Here is a 17,619-nt window from a genome sequence, read left to right as displayed (position 1 = left end):
AGCTAGGTCTATAACAAAAGCCCCAACAAAAGCAAGAGCTCAAGCAATGCCGCTGAACTAAATTGTCTTTCAGGTGCAAGCATTTAGCAGGGAAGCTTTAACATAAAAAGGACAAAAAAAGATCTGACAGGTGGGGGGAAAAGACTTTCTGGTTCATAGTCATGGCTTGTGGACCATTTCCTTTTGGATTTAATTCCAAAAATTAAATTCAGGTTATTGTAATTCCCCTACACTGATTCTCGCAGGACTCATTAAAGAAGTAGAATGATGGTCCTCAAACGTTGAGAAATATCCTCCTTTCATAGGGTCACAGGTGCACAAAAACTAAACTACTGCAGGAATAGTACAATTTTACTTGAACTTAACTAAGTGCAATCAATAGATTTTCCTGAAGACTCAAATATAGACAAAACAAAGACATTGATGCTCTCTTACTCTTGGCCATTATCAGTGCTCTTACAATCATTCTTACAAGATACTGCCACAGAAGTGAGTTAAGCTAGTTTAAAGAATGAAGGTAGATGAAATTTTCAAACCACACATCTAGGAGTAAATCGAACTCCAAAAATACTGTACACAAAAGTCATCAGCACCCAAGAATTACACGGTACTCCATCATGGACATAATAATCAACCTCAAACATTTCAAAACTTTATGAACAAAAGGGATGACAAAGAAAGCCACAAACACCGCCATAAAGTATACTTAATAGGAAACAATTCACTAACTGGAAACTCTCTTGGAGAGTTGTTCAAATCCTGCTCTCCTTCAAACACAAGCAACATGGTTACGCCAGAGATGGAGTCGCAAAGCAACAAAATAATAAGCACCAGGATTCCATAAGGGGACACTTTCTGTTGCCAGACAGCATTTGCCAAGGTTTACCATCAATCAAAGAACGCAAAACCAAAGCCTTTGCAGACTTAACAAATAAAAATAAAGGTACATTGGATAAAAGCATTTAAATTCAATAACCACTGCCATTATTCTGCTCTTAAAGTTCTAGGTTGCTTTGATCTTATTTGGCATCCACAATTGGTTTCCAGAGTTATTCACAGAATATTTAGGTATCCACATATTGCAGTAGGAAATAAGATACTAGTCAGAAGAACCATTTGTAGAGGACCTGTACCACTTTGCCGAGAAACACGAGACTAACACACAAACAGAATGGTTACAATTCACATTGTATGCCACGTTATTTAGAGGTCATCACCCACACACTTCTCAATTTTGTGTGTGTTGCTTTTGCTTTTTCAAGCCCTTATAAGATGAACAGAAACTTTCCTTCTCTCTTGTAGCTGTGGCTAAAGAGAGATATCTCACAGAGCCGTGATTTGGCAGTGAGAAGCAACTTCATGGTCTCATGCTTTCACCCCTCAAACTTGTGCATGCCTTCTCCATCCTTTCTAGAGTTTGAGAGAAAAATAATTTCCCACAATGTTTAGATTGGGCAGACCATCAATCCAAACCAGGGACTTAGACCCACTTCAAAGCATGGCTTCAATCTCCACTTTGCAGACAAACTATGGTTACTGCTAACCTGAATTATCCAATTTAGCTGTCAGCTGTTACAGTAATCTCAAACAGAGAAAGAGAAGGTGAAGGAGCAGACTAATCATGGGGGTGGGGGAGTAGAGAAGAGGAAGAAGTGTGTGATCATAAATGTATGCTCCAACTGGCTCCATGGCATATGAATTTACTCTGCAAGTGATATTCTTGCACAAAAAGTCTGTTTTGTCACTTACATGCTTGTCCAGAGTAATGCCTACTAGCATAACACAAAAAGCCAATGTCAAGGCTACGGTGGGAAGGGTGTGTGTGAAAGACAACAAAGTAATTACTTGAGTAAACCCTATTACTATATTACAATTGCAAATATGACCTTCAGGATTGCTCAATATATATGTAGTTACCTTAACAAAATTCTTCCTGCATGTGTGATGAGTCATTTTTTTCAACATGTTCACTTCATGTTATATAGCAGACTGGCAATTTTGATATAGAAATAAATTCTAGTAAAACTGAAGTATGTGCAGGTGCTGCTATTGGAATGCTCATTATACAAAATCTCAGTTATCTGAACACAAAGAATTATGCCCAAACCTTGGTACATGGATGGCTAATTCAGATACCCAAGCAGTCAAAGTTTGTCCATTTCCTTACTTGGTTGTGTTTTGCTGGTCAGCAGCAGCCGCCATTTCAGGCACAAAGCATGGAGAGAGATCAGACAAATCAGGGAGCAGGAGAGATCAAAGAATTTCCCCCCCTCTGTTTGGCTTTTGCTGATTGGCTGCAGCAGTTTCAGGCAGAAACCATTAAGTGATGGAGGGAGGGAGATCAGACAAACCAGGGAGCAGGAGAGATCAAAGAAATAATTTTTCCTTTGTTTGGCTTTTGCTGACTGGCTGCAACAGTTTCAGGCAGAAAGCATGGAGGAAGAATGGATAAATCACGGATTAGAAATGTTCCCATAGGAAATAATGGAAATCATCAGCTCATTATGCGAACGCTATCACAAACCGTTTCCAGGGAATGCATTATGTTTGGAGAACGGAACCTGCATGTAGATGATGCAGTGGAAAGGATTATGTAAGTAAATCCCTCCTGGCGTATTGGAGATGTCATGACTGAATGCTCTCCCATCTACAGCTGGGAAGGTAGCACTTTGGAAAGAAGAGCTAGGCCAGATTTCTTCTCAACACACAGCTTTCTACAGGAAGGGAGGTGTGTGTTTATTTTTAGTGTGGAGGGTGATTTTATGCAAACCTCACCTGTATTGTATATTCTGAAATCAGACAAGCCCAAGAGAGATGACCCCAAGTAATCCTTCTGAATGTGTAGTGAGAGCCTTAATGAACCTAGAATTCACTATTTTGTGAAAATCTCAATTGCCATAACAATATGCATTTCCTTACCACATGGTACTGCACACACAATATGCTAATACAGTGGTACCTTGGGTTAAGTACTTAATTCGTTCCAGAGGTCCGTTCTTAACCTGAAACTGTTCTTAACCTGAAGCACCACTTTAGCTAATGGGGCCTTCTGCTGCTGCCGGAGCACAATTACTGTTCTCATTCTGAAGCAAAGTTCTTAACCCGAGGTACTATTTCTGGGTTGGTGGAGTCTGCAACCTGTAGCGTATGTAACCTGAAGCGTATGTAACCTGGGGTACCACTGTAACCCTATAGCCTAGCTAGCACTGATTGCTCAAACCACTATTTTTTCCACAATTCTTGAAAGCTTCTCAAAATTCCATTAAGATGAAACACCCATGTTCCACTAGCCTTTATCTACAAGGTCTCTAACATTATTTTTGCATTGTTACTGCACAATAAAAATTACAGAAGATCTGTATAGCAATTTTAGTTTTAAATGCCATGAAAAATAAAAGTTATGTTTAAAGCTATGCTTAAAGTAACTAATAAGCTTACATTTGTCACTAAAGCCTCTTCCATCTTTGCACTGCTTGTAGCCACTGTACTGGAGTGAGAAGAAGGTGCTGTATAGTCTGTTACAGACTCCTGTAAAGAAAAGAAGTTGAAGAAGCTGACCTATACAATAACAATACCCTGTAAAAAAGAGAGCTTTAAAGAGATGAAAAAGCTAAAATAATCTCTCCATTCACAACTTCATTAACTAAACTGTCATATCACAATAAAGCATCATAAATAACTTTACATAACTTCATAATCCACAAAAAAGGTACATGAATACACTTATTTTTACTTAAGTTATAGGCCACCTTAAATAACAAACTCTCTCAAGGTAATTTCCACAACAATAGAACAATGCAATACTTTCAGAATACCAAACATTAATGAAACCAGCAGTAATAAGCACATATCCAGCCCCCCTAATATAGCTATAACTTAAAGCATCAGCAGCAAGACAGCACAGCAAACGGATTAAAACAACATTCGAGTGAAGGCCATCAAAACCAGGCAAGCTCTTAATGCCTTTCTAAGGACCTAAGGAGATCTGGCTGGACAAAGCCCTACTGGTACTGAAATCCAGAACCATGAAGGTACTACAGAAAATGCCTGCCAATTTAACTGTTCTTGAAGGTTGGCAGTTAAGATGGCCTCCATTGCCAACACTGGAAGTATGGGCAGACTGGTATGGGGGCAGGCCTTTAAAAAACACACCAAAAACCTCAAATCCAACCATTGGCCCTCCAGCTGCTGCTGAACTATAATTCTCATCAGCCCCTGCATGGATGGCAAATGGCCAGCAATGATGCAAATTGTGGACCAGCAACATCTGGAGGGCCAATGGTTCTTTTAAATGTCACCACCAGCACTTTAAATTAGGCTCAGAAACACACTAGCCACCAAGTGCAGTTTCAAAGCTTCACATGGTCTGACCACCTAGCTCCCATCAAGACATTGACAGTTGCATGCTAAACCAGTTGAAATTTTAAAACTGTCTTTAAAGGCAACCCCACGAGGAGTCCAGCCTGGATGTGACTAGAGCATTAATAACTGTGGCCACATTTGACCTCTCTAATAGGTACACCAGCTGAAGCTGATAAAATGAGCTCCTGGCCACCATCACCTGTGCTTTGCCTGTTAGTGTATAGTACACAAGAACTCAGAAAGTGTGTACTTGGTTCTTTAGTGGGAGGGCAACTCCATCTAAGATCAGTTGTAAGGAGCATGTGATCTCCCTACCTACAGATACCAATCTTATCTGAATTTAATTTCAGCTTGTTTACCCCCATCAGTCCAAAGACAGCATCTAGATACCAGTTTAGGAACTCTACAGCCCCCCTGAAATCAGAGGACAAAAGGAGGGGTAGATTTGAGTGTCATCTGCAAGCTAGTCATTGCTGCCAAAACATCCAGCTGATGTCCCCCAGCAGTTTTATGCAGATGGTAAAAAGCATGGGGGACAAGACAGACCCTTAAGGCACCCCACAAGGCACCATGGGAGAGAACTGGAAGTCCTCCTCAACCACCTTCTGAAAATGCTCCTCAAGGAGGAACTGGAAATGTTTAATTACGAATTACGAATTACTGAGGGCCCCCTATTTTTCAAAAGCCAAGTCACAAACCCCCTACTTTTGAAAATTTTGATAACTCTATGGTAGTTACCTCTGCAAAGCAATGTTCTGAACAAAATGTGGGGTAGTCCCTAATAAGCAAAGGATTTTAGGGATACTAAAAAACAGACTAGGGCTGAATGATACCTGGTTTTTAACATCGTGATATATCAGCAGCTAAACATCACGATATTCTGATATATCGCAATGTCTGAAATTGGAGATCAGGCATGGGGATGAGGGAAGGAGCAGCCATGGAGATCGCGCAGGTAGGGTGAGATCATCATGTGATATTGGCGGTCCCTTGAAATTGGCTGCCCTGTTCTCCCTCGTGTGAGGAGCAATACATTGCTGAGAGCCAGTGTGGTGTAGTGGTTAAGAGCGGTAGTCACGTAGTCTGGGTAACCGGGTTCGCGTCTCCGCTCCTCCACATGCAGCTGCTGGGTGACCTTGGGCCAGTCACACTTCTTTGAAGTCTCTCAGCCCCACTCACCTCACAGAGTGTTTGTTGGGGGGGAGGAAGGGAAAGGAGATTGTTAGCCGCTTTGAGACTCCTGAAGGGGAGTGAAAGGCGGGATATCAAATCCAAACTCTTCTTCTTCTTCTTCTATTGCCAGATCAAAATTGTGATTGCGGTGCGATTTCAAAAGAGATTTTGGCCAAAATATTGAAAAATCGCTGAGCACTAAAACAGACCATAAAATTTGAGAGATCCAGAACATTGTTTGGCATAAGCTATTCACTAGGCCAATCAAGGTTGTTTCTGTCCCAAATCCAGGCTGAAGCTAAACTGGGATCTTCACATGAATAGTGGCATACAAATTTAATAAACAAACATATAATAGTAACTGGGATGGATCCAAATAATCAGCATCTTCCTAAGCTACCCACTCCAACACCATGACCCAAAATAGCCAATGTGAAAGTGGACAATAATTGTCTGAAGCCATAGGATCTAAAATGGCCTCCTTTAATACTTTTGTTTAAACATACAAATGTGTATTGACTTTCCAAGGGTGGATAGAGGTGACTGTTAAAAGCCAATTCTTCTTCTTCTTCTTCTGAAGTCTGAATAAGACTATTTGGGAAAATACTAAAATATTTAAAACAACATGACATGGAACATGCTTTGAAGTTCCAGGCTGTTTGCCTTGATCAGTTGAATAGGTTTAGGAAACGTTAACTACATGACTAACTGATGCTCAAATACTTGATTATTGTAAGGCAAGACATTGCCTGAAAGAATATTTCCACATGCATCAACTGAGAAGAAAGTAAGAGGACTTCTCCCATATGGAGCAGAGGTGGGGAAACTTTGGCCCTGTCATTAGGTTTGGATGCCATGCTAGGTGAAAGAATGGCTTAGCTTTGGGGAGCATGGCAGCAACATGACTATGGGAGGAGCAAAGCAGACACATTTTTTTCTCCAAGTACCCACATGTTCAATCATTCATGCTTAGCCATGGTTTGGCTTCATTTTTGTGTGTACCAGAATCCATGAGCCTATGAAACCATACATTTTGGACAGTTCTTGAAAAGTCTTCAAATAAAAAACAAAGGAAACTGAGCGAAAGCAATGCAGAAAACACAACCCTGTTCTTTGTCTTATGCTGATGTTTCCACCCTATTACTTCATTCTGGAACTAGGAGAAGTATGAGGAAACAAAGCTTTAAGCTGTTTCAGCTTATTTCAGAGACTTGTAGCTATTGTTACCGTATTTTTCGCTCTATAGGACGCACTTTTTCCCCTTCAAAAATGAAGGGGAAATGTGTGTGCGTCCTATGGAGCGAAGACGCCATAGCCCCGCGCGCGCTCTCCCAGCTGGGGAGGTGACGCAGGGCTATGGCAGGAGCCTCTACAGCCCCGCGTCACCTCCCCAGCTGGGAGAGGGTCGCGGGGGGCTCTCGCACGCTCTCCCAGCTGGGGAGGTGACGCGGGGCTGTAGAGGCTCCTGCCATAGCCCCGCGTCACCTCACCAGCCGGGAGAGGGTCGCGGGGGGCTGCTTTAGCCTCGCGCGCTCTCTCCCAGCTGGGGAAGTGGCGCGGGGCTGTAGAGGCTCCTGCCATCACCTCCCCAGCCGGGAGAGGGTCGCGGGGGGCTGCTTTAGCCTCGCGTGCGCTCTCCCGGCTGGGGAGGTGACCCGCGGCTATGGCAGGAGCCTCTCCGCTGCCCCTTTCCTCTGCTCCCTGACCTGCTCTTTGGGGCTGGTGGTGGGCTTCCCCCGCCAGCCCCAAAGAGCAGGTCGAAAGGAACCTGAAGCCTGGAGAGCGAGAGGGGTCAGTGCACACCCCTCTCGCTCTGGGGGCGCTGGGCAGAGAGGGAGAGAATTTTTTTTTTTGTGCTCCCCCCTCTAAAACAAAGTGCGTCCTATTGTCCGGTGCGTCCTATGGTGCGAAAAATACGGTACTTTTCTTCTAAAGCAAATGTCCATAAAAGCTGCATGGAGCAATATCTGAGCAAGAACCTAATGCTTCACTTACTCATAGCCATTTTTAAAAAATGGGTACTGCAAACTTCTAGGACGAAGGCCATAGAAAGAGCTCTACTGAAGCCAGCTTCTCCATATTTATGAATATTCACTATATATGAATATTTATCGTATTTATAAATATTCCACTCAGGTATATTTAAATTCCACCCATTCAGCACTGATTAGTTAACTTAGCCATTCCATTTGATTCTTACCTTTTGGGTTGCTCCAAACTCTGAAGCAGTCACGGATATCATTGTTCCTATTTCAGTGCCAAGTTCAGCAGCTGCTTTGCCTTCTTTAGAAGTCACAGGGTCTGGACTTCTGACCGCAGTAGGGCTTGATTTCTCTTGCCCCTCAGGGTCCCCTTGCTGAGCCTCTTTTACTTTCTTGTTCTTTAATGACCGTTCTTTCCCAATGGGACCAGGCTTGTACTCTTTGTTTTCTACTGGACTCAAATCTGAAAGCTATGCAATGTATTAAAAGATTATTGCCTCTTCGTTTATTATGTTATTATATAACCTATATTCCACCCTTCCTCCCTAGGCTTTTTTTCAGCCAGAGCTTGCCAGAACACAGTTCTAGCACATCTCAGGTGGGCACCATTACCATTAAAAGAGAACAAGGGAAGTGCTCATGGTGAGCTCCGGCACCTCTTTTTCTAGAAAAACAGCATTGCTTCCTCCCAAGGCAGCAACGGGCGGCAAACACAAACATGAGAAAATACAGTTAAAACTAAAGTATAAACTTTAGTTACAACTACAACTGGGCCTGAAACCAGACACAATTAGATCTATATAACTGCTTCCTCTAGTCAAACTGCAGCTGGCTTAAGTCACCTTGCCATGAATGGAATATTAAGAGACTGGGTGGTAGTTTCTAAAACCTCTGGATCCAGGAAGGTTTAAAAAGGGATGCACCACTGCCTCTTTCAAGATGCTTCACATAATTCCCTTTGTAGGAAGGCTCTGACCACTCCCCCAGTCTAGTCAATCCCTGCTACTAGATTTTACCAGTCACAGGCAGAGATCAAGAGGGCACACAGTCAACCTCACTACTGTGTCCTGTCCATGTCCTCAGGCTACAACAACAGAAACTTATCCCACAGGCTGTAACATGATGGTGCCCTGGCATAAAGTCTGACATAGAGCCGAATGATTTCACCCATAAAGGGATCCACAAATCTCTCACTGTAAGCTATTGAATGGTTAATGAAACAATACCAGTCTGGACCAGTCAATTTACTATGCTATAAAGCTCTGCTGGGCATTCAGTGATGATATGCTCTCTTTGCCACCGCCACTGCCACATGGTAGGTGGAGCTATGTATCTGTACCTCTGTTAGGTCGGATTTGCACTGGGATCTACAGGAATCCACATATCCTACGTTTTTTGCTAGTTTTGGAATTGTTATAATTCATTTTTCCCAGGAGTGAAGTACTGGATTGCAATTCATTATTCCAATAAAGAATGTAAGAAAGTATGTTTCAATTTTTATTATCCTGGAAATGCAGCAATTTCTGGTGCCTTATAAATTTTTAATTATTGTCTATTTTTCTTCTATTATTTCCTTATTTAGGTATTCTTGATGCTCCAGTGTCTTAAGTTGTATTTTTGATTTTCCTAGATAAATGTATAGACTTTGGAGTGAGTTAATTTGTTTCAGTTATATCAACAAGCAATCACAGCAGTTTTTAACATGTGGCAGTTGATTTTGTGAGCACCTCACATAAATATTCAACCCCCCCCCCAAATAATCAGAAATATGTTAACCAGGATACATAAGCATACAAGTTTGATTAGACTTCCTCTTGCTGGAACACATGGGCACAAAATGCAGCTTCTAAAATGCTTCTGTGGTTCATGAAAGTTGGAGAGTTTCACTTACCTTCTGTGCTTTTATAGGTCCTGCCCGGGGCTGCTTCTGCCTTTGCTCCTTGGGTTCAAGAAGCTTCTCTGAGGTCTTCTCTGAAAGTGGGCCAACTTCACTGTCACTCCCACTAGATGCTGGAGCACCAAACTGAATAGTTTCTATTCCCAAATCAATTCCACTTTCTTGCCCAACTGTTGTTCCCTAGTAAGGATCCCAGAAAGTTTAGTTTAACACAGGCACACTTTTGTTCCATACTGTAACATCCAATTAAGTAATTCACCATAGCTCTAATGTTATCAGCAAATTTATATTATAACCATTAAAGATTATATTTCATATCAATCAGGTTTTATTTAAGCTATCAGATATTGGTTTGAAGATGTAACACCTGTAAGCTAACTAACGAGTAATGGCTGTTTTACCTGTGAAAACTAGTTACCCATTTGACAAAATGGATAATGTGTTTTGCTCCTTTTCACTTCTAGCCACTGACAAATTAGAATACAGCTAACAATAGATGAGAACATGTCTGTTCATTACCTCTGGAGATGGAGCTGATCCAAATGATGTCAAAGGCTTGTTCCATGCACTGACTGAAGGAGGCTGGGGAGGACTAATGGGTCCCACTAAAAGTCCAGAGAACAAGGTGGAATTAGATCAAAATTTGATAGTATAAGTGCTAATTGCAAACTAACTATGATCCCCCCTTACATAAAATTAGTGCAAGGCAGCATGCTGCTTGCTAAGAATTCAAAATATTTTAATAAGTTGCATGAAATGGTAAGAGAACATTCAGGACAAAGTATCCCAGTTATCCGCTCACAAAGAACACATTAATAAAGTGTATGCTAGGAGTTCAGCAATTCTATTGCTTCTAGATTGATTTCTATATTATCTACATCCTCCTCTCAAGTAGCAGAGGCCAATGAAAATAAATCAAAAGTTCAGGTGGATGGCATTTGTGGGAAGATCAAATAAGTTTTTCATTTTTGGTTAAAGCTGAAATGCCTAAAAATACCTACTGGCATTAGCCTAGGTAAAAAAAAAGCTCAAAGAACTGTAGAGTTGCAAAGGACTCTGAGGGTAATCTAGTCCAACCCCCTGCAATGCAAATGAACAAAGATATGTCAAAGCAGTAAATAATTCTCAACTATTCCCTTTTAAAGTGTCCACGTAAAAGGCAAATGGCAGGCAGTAAATGTTTTCGCAAACATTGGGTAGTCCTACCCATACGTAAGAACAGTGAGGTCAGAGAAAGGAGGACTGAGAATGGGTATATGTGGACAAGCCTTGGAGGTCTCCATCATTATAAATCACTTCACAGGACGGCTTATCTACATGGAGGATCCAAAGCATCAACCCAAGAGTAACTGAGGTGCCCAGGAAAGGTTGTCTGTTACCCAAGATTTCAAGCACACATTTACCAGGAGGGGAAAAATGTCTTACTTACATTTTTTTGAGATGTCATTGAGGACTGTTGTAGGTGGCACTTTATTATCCCATAATTCGGTTCCTACAGCATTATGAGATGGTGTGTTCTGAAGAGTTTTGCTTGTTGCTGTATACTCAGTGCTGCTGTTTGCTGCACAGGTTGCCTGTGGTTGCAGCTGAACTGAAGTCTGTGGACTTGGAATCTGAGGCACACACTGCAGTGGGAGTTGCGGTTGAGCCTGAACCTGAACCTGTTGAGTGGCAGCTGCGGCTGCTGCTGTCGCCTGCTGCTGCTTTTTGGCAAACCTGGGTGGTAGTTTGGAATTTGGACACCTTCCTTTTTCATTTGAACTCTTTTTGGTCCAGACCTAAAAATATGTAAGATTGTTAAGAGAGCCTGCAGTTTACCTGCCCAGAACAACTGAAATGGAAACTCTGCTCCAAAGAACTATTAGATATTTTGTTTTCCCATATACATCAGTTGGGCTTTTTTAAGCTACAATAGGGAAAATGAAGGTTTTATGAAAAGTTTATTAAATCACAAGACATATGGAGAAAGTAAGTAGGAACACTGATTTACACTCAATATAAAATGGCCATCCACTAAAATTGACAAGAAGCACATTCAAGGTGAAGTACTTTTTGCAAACAATATACAATTTAACCTATGGAACTTATTGCCACTGATATGGTATCTACTAGGGACGCGGGTGGCGCTGTGGGTAAAACCTCTGAGCCTAGCTGGCTTCCGGCCTATAGAGTGAGATGAGCGCACAACCCTAGAGTCTGTCAAGACTGGCCCGTACGGGCAGGGGTACCTTTACCTTTACCTATGGTATGTACTAGCATTAAAGGTAAAGGTACCCCTGCCCGTACGGGCCAGTCTTGACAGACTCTAGGGTTGTGCGCCCATCTCACTTAAGAAGCCGGGGGCCAGCGCTGTCCGGAGACACTTCCGGGTCATGTGGCCAGTGTGACAAGCCGCATCTGGCGAGCCAGCGCAGCACACGGAAACGCTGTTTACCTTCCCGCCAGTAAGCGGTCCCTATTTATCTACTTGCACCCGGAGGTGCTTTCGAACTGCTAGGTTGGCAGGTGCTGGGACCGAGCAACGGGAGCGCACCCCGCCGCGGGGATTCGAACCGCCAACCTTTCGATCGGCAAGCCCTAGGCGCTGAGGCTTTTACTCACAGCGCCACCCGCGTCCCCATCTACTAGCATTAAGGCACTCTAAATTAAAGATTGGATGAACTCATGGATGACATTACATCAATTAGCTACTACTAGTTGCAAAACTGATTCCTTATTTTCAGTGCCAATATAACAATGGGCTCAATTCTCATAATATCCTGATTGTGAACTCCTGAGGCACTCTGGTGGTCAGTCAGGGTTCGTCCACACTTCCACTCGTCCCTTGCTTAGAAAGCACAGGTCTGAGTGGTTTTCCCCTTGTCCTGTTCCTTTCCTTTATATATTATTTCTGATTTTCAGATATTTCAATAATTCTACAGCCATTTTAACATATCAAAACTTGACTTCCTTCTTCCTCTTTCTGCAGTTCTTTAAATTTATTTTTTATATTTTCTGCATATCTAAATTAACTTAATTTGTTCATTTATTCATCTACCTTAAATATAAAACTGCAGGTTATTACAATAATTCTGCCAATGTTCTTATCTGTTTACAGTTTGTTTGTAAATATTCAACAAACTATTTCCATTTTCATGTTTTTCTGGTAAGTTTTTGTATCCGTTCTTCTTTTGCTGGGACTTCTTTCCATTTTTGGGCAAGTAACATTCTTGCCGCTGTAGTCGCATACATGAATAAATTTCAATATAGTTTGGGTAGTTCTGTCCCTATAATTCCCAAAAAGAAAGCTTCTGGTTTTTTTACAAACATTATTTAAAACAGGGGTCGGCAAGGCTTACTGGCGCAGTGCGATGCCGGAAATTCCTTCTGTGCATGCTGAGATGCCAAAAATAACGCCTGCGCAGAAGCGATTTCCAGCGCTGTGGACATGCGCAGACGTGATTTCCAGTGTCTGGGCATGCGCAGAAGCAAATTCCAGAGCCACAGAAGAGAGTCCCCATGCTGTGCTGTGCCGGTTTAGCGCAATGCATGGGGACTCGCTGAGCGGGTGGCGCGGCTCAGTTCGGTTTGGGGGCAGCTCATGGGCCAGTTAAACAGCCTCCGTGGGCCGCTTCCGGCCCATGGGCTTTAGGTTGTCGACCCCTGATTTAAAACATCTTTCCAATTCATTATATATCATTTCCCAGTAAGCTTTAACCTTACTACAAAACCACCACATATGATAAAAATAACCTTTCTTCGCTTTACATTTTCAGCACTTATTTGATTGACATTTATACATTTTTGCCAGTTTACTCGGTATTAGGTACCATCAATATGATTTTCATACAATTTTCTCTTAGACATAACATGCTGTAAATTTTATATCCATATTCCACAATTGTTCCCTTGCTCCATATCTATATTGTGACCAATATCTATTGCCCAATTTATCATTAAGGATTTTACTTGCTCATCCTTTGTCTCCCATTCCAATAATATCTTATACATTTTAGACAGCACTTTTACATTACATTCCATCAGGTCACTCTCCAGTTGTAATATTTGTTCCCCAAACCCTCGTATCCTATCTTTCTTAAAAACATCATTCAAATGATGATATTGTATCCATGCTGTTAATTTTCCTGATAATTTCTTAAATTCTTTTGATACTCTCCTCCCTCATTTTAATAAATTTCTATAAGTTGTCTGCCCTTCTATCATATTTTTTCTTTACCGCTATAGCTTCCAACGGTGAGAGCCAAAGTGGTGTTTTAACCTCTAACAGATTTTTGCATTTATCCCATACTCTACATATTTTTCCTAATTATATGATTTGTAAATCCTTTACGTACTTTCACTTTTCATATCATAAATAAGCGTGCCAACCAAAAATACTATCGTGACCTTCTAAGTCTAGAATACATGAATTCTCTAATGTCATCCATTCCTTCAACCAACAAAGGTAAGATGCTTCACAGTATACTCTCATATCTGGCAGGGAACAACCTCCTCTCTCTTTTGCATCTATCAATATTTTATATTTTATGTTCGGTTTTTTCCCTTGCCAAATATTTTTAAAAATATCTTTTTGCCCTGTTCCTTTCCCAGGGAAAACCCAGTTTTTAGTGCTAAATTGGAGAAAGCCCAAATTGTCGTGTGCTCCAATTTAGTGCCAAAGGACTGTTTGAGGTTTTCTGCATGGGAAAGCAGCAGGATAAGAGGAAGTGTGGAGAAGCCCTCAGTCCAGAGAACACTCAGCTGCTCAAGCAAAGGATTTGATCTTAGAGCTGTATTGAGAAATCTGCCATGAACTGCAAGCAGCACGAGTTGCTCAGTGCTGGAACGCCAGACCTTCAATGACTATCAGGAAGCACTGTTAGAGCTAACTGGAATTTAAGCAACTTCCCAAATAAGACCAATGAATACGGGTAAGCAAGAATAAAGACTGAAATGTGTTGCCATGAAGGGTTAGGTTTACAAATTCCACCACAGGTTTTGACATTTCTGAAGAAAGTTTATTTATTTATTCTGTTTCAGTCTCCACCAAAGGGCCAGCAAGCCAGCAAATAAATAAATAAATCAGGGTTCCTGTCAAATAAATAAGAAATTCACTACATTTTTAAAAAAATAAACATCATAACTGCATCATACAAAACTGAGCAACTCAGCATCCTTCTGTGAGAACAGGAGCTTGTGGGTAGCCTGACAGGATGACACCATGGAATAAGACTACAGTGGTGCCCCGCAAGACAAATGCCTCGCAAGACGAAAAACTCGCTAGACGAAAGGGTTTTGCAGTTTTTGAGCTGCTTCGCAAGACGAATTTCCCTATGGGCTTGCTTCGCAAGACGAAAACGTCTTGCAAGTTTGTTTCCTTTTTCTTAACACCGTTAATACAGCTGCGACTTGACTTCGAGGAGCAACTCATAGAACGCGGTGTGGTAGCCTTTTTTGAGATTTTTGGTGATTTTTGAAGCTTTTGCAAAACTTTTCCGACACCGTGCTTCGCAAGACGAAAAATTCGCTAGACGAAAAAACTCGCGGAATGAATTAATTTCGTCTTGCGAGGAACCACTGTATTTCAGAAAGTAACCAGCTCAAGTGAACAATGCTTTTAGAGAAATCTTGCTACTGAGTTATTCATGCAAGTGTGAGCTCACAATGGAGGGCAGGAATGCATTGCATATGCACATATTAAATAATGTGTACAAAAAAGATGCCTGGGACAGAGAGAGATGATACATATGATACTAAACCTGCACTGTTTGCTCTTCCTTCTTCCTGCGTTCCTCGTCTTGCAGGCGTTTTTGTTGCTTTTTTGATACCACTTCAGTAAAACCATCATTGTTCAAATTGGACTGGGAATCTTCAACTACTGTCACTTCAGGGTGGTCATCAATAATCACAACACCTGTAGTGAAGGTCCGAAATTTAGTTATAATTAACCCCTATTCAAATAAATGAAGCCATCATCTGTGGGGTTGGTTCAAATGGCAGAAAACCCCCAAAATAAAATACTATTATACTGCAGACCCATTTATGCACGTTCAGTATGTGTGCATATGCCGAACCCGGATGTGATCCTAAAAGTCACACAAGAGGCAGAGTAGGGCATGGTGGAATGGGGGGTTTGCAGCCTTTTCCCAATGGTGTTTCAAATATACACAATTTCACTGATGTGTGCCTCGGAACATAACCCCCACGTAAATGTGTGTGTGTGCCTGTAATACATTTAAGATTCTGAAGAGGAGCTTCCAGTACATACTTGCATAGTTGTTAAGGTCAAATTGAGAAATTGCATCCACTTTCTCTTTCGGTTTCTTTGGACCAGCTTTGGGCTCTTCTCGCTTCTTGATGTTGGGATCTTTGGAACCTTTCAGCGCAGCAGCACTGTTCCCACTTTCTTCTGGATGTAAACTGCTCCCAACTGTTTCAGCACTAATCACAACTGCAGCTTGTTCTTCAAATGCTCTGTATCATAAACACAAAATGAGATAGCATTGTACAGCAAAAGGTGGTGGAGAAGGGAGAGACAGAGCTACATAGAACTTTAATAAGACTTTAGTTGAAGCTAACACGCTCCAAGAAAAACTAATGGGAGTTGCATTTGGTCTAGTTCAAAACTTAAGTGGGTGAAATTGTTCAACAATAATTTAGAGGTAGAACTTAACCACAGGAGTGCTATTGATATTTCCCTGAAAATACCAAAAGTGGGGATTTTACCAGAGGGGGGGGCACAAACCTGGTGGTAGAATACATGACTTGCATGCCCTGACATGTCCTGGTAGATACAGCTGTGAAAGAGTCCTGCCTAAAAGCCTTGGAGCAGCTGTCTGTCTGTTTAGGTTAGATGGACCAACGGTCTGACTCTACGTAAGACAGGTATCTTTGTCCCTGCAGACATACATTTGTTTTGAGTATAGCCTATTTTAATGGCAAGAAAGGGATCTCTAGATGTTTTGATTCAGATACAGTATAGGAAAATGTATCTGATGAAACACTTCTCCCAAAAACTTCTAAAGGCAAATTTGTAGATGCTAGAAACACCTACTGGAGGAGTTGCTGTTTCAGAGTTGTAGGCAATGCTAGTCCTATTCTGAATAATTTGACTCTGAATAGTTTAGAACTATTAATTTAAGTGGGTCTGATCTGAGTATAATTTAATTGGATATGACCCTCAAATTTGTTTTTCCTCTGCCTACACTGAGCTACAAGGACTGATCAAGGTGCTCAGGCTCAGAAGCCTATTTGGTTAGCTAAAGAGATTCTGTTTTAGTAAGGTGTTTGGGAAAACTCCTGGAACTGGTGCAGAAAATTATACTTCCTCACCAGACTTTAACACAAAAGAGTGACTCTATTCCACAACTTGTATATGAGGAAATAAACTTTAAAAAGGTAGAAAGCAGTTGGGGTTACAGGTGCCGGAGACAAGAATAATTTGGGGCAAGCATCATTGCTGGATGGTGGTTTGTTCTTCACAGCTGTCTGTCTCTATCCATAATGATCACCTCAATTTTCCATTTATTTTGCAATCATTAGATACCACTTATCAAAGCTACAGATCATCAGCTTCTTATAGTAAAATTCAAGCTTAAACTGAAGAAAGTAGGAAAAACCACGGGGCCGGTAAGATACAATCTAAGTCAAATCCCTTATGAATATACAGTGCAAGTGAGGAACAGGTTTAAGGATTTAGATTTGCTGGACAGAGTGCCTGAAGAACTATGGATGGAGGCTCGTAACATTATACAGGAGGCAGCAACTAAAACCATCCCAATGAAAAGGAAATGCAAGCTAGCAAAGTGGCTGTCTAACGAGGCCTTACAAATAGCGGGGGAGAGAAGGCAAGCAAAATGCGAGGGAGATAGTGAAAGATACAGGAAATTGAATGCAGATTTCCAAAAAATAGCAAGGAGAGACAAGAAGGCCTTCTTAAACGAGCAATGCAAAGAAATAGAGGAAAACAATAGAATGGGAAAAACCAGAGATCTGTTCAAGAAAATTGGAGATATGAAAGGAACATTTCGTACAAAGATTTCCATAATAAAAGACAAAAGTGGAAAGGACCTAACAGAAGCAGAAGACATCAAGAAGAGGTGGCAAGGATACACAGAGGAACTATACCAGAAAGAAATGGATGTCTCGTATAACCCAGGTAGTGTGGTTGCTGACCTTGAGCCAGACATCCTGGAGAGTGAAGTCAAATGGGCCTTAGAAAGCATT

The 17,619-nt window shown here is 41.5% G+C and overlaps 1 protein-coding gene across 40 annotated transcripts in view; it reads right to left on the bottom strand.

Moving 5' to 3' along the window:
• Positions 1-17,619, bottom strand: part of PRRC2C (proline rich coiled-coil 2C) — a 79,002-nt gene that overhangs the window by 25,172 nt on the left and 36,211 nt on the right. For 34 of the 40 annotated variants that reach the window (XM_083506955.1, XM_083506965.1, XM_083506991.1 and 31 more), the window contains exons 17-23: positions 15,662-15,867; positions 15,153-15,307; positions 10,844-11,192; positions 9,934-10,019; positions 9,409-9,594; positions 7,736-7,987; positions 3,439-3,528 (exon numbers count right to left, since the gene is read on the bottom strand). In XM_083506955.1, the coding sequence (XP_083363081.1) occupies positions 3,439-3,528; positions 7,736-7,987; positions 9,409-9,594; positions 9,934-10,019; positions 10,844-11,192; positions 15,153-15,307; positions 15,662-15,867 (1,324 nt within the window). The remainder of the gene's footprint in view (positions 1-3,438; positions 3,529-7,735; positions 7,988-9,408; positions 9,595-9,933; positions 10,020-10,843; positions 11,193-15,152; positions 15,308-15,661; positions 15,868-17,619) is intronic. The other 6 variants (XM_083506962.1, XM_083506985.1, XM_083506981.1 and 3 more) reach the window with 1 other exon arrangement.

Source organism: Podarcis liolepis (genome assembly GCF_965112155.1).
Source record: "Podarcis liolepis genome assembly, chromosome: 6".
NCBI classification, from domain to species: Eukaryota; Metazoa; Chordata; class Lepidosauria; order Squamata; family Lacertidae; genus Podarcis; species Podarcis liolepis.
Note: the sequence above shows the minus strand (reverse complement) of the source record. Positions and strands in the feature narration are given on the sequence as shown.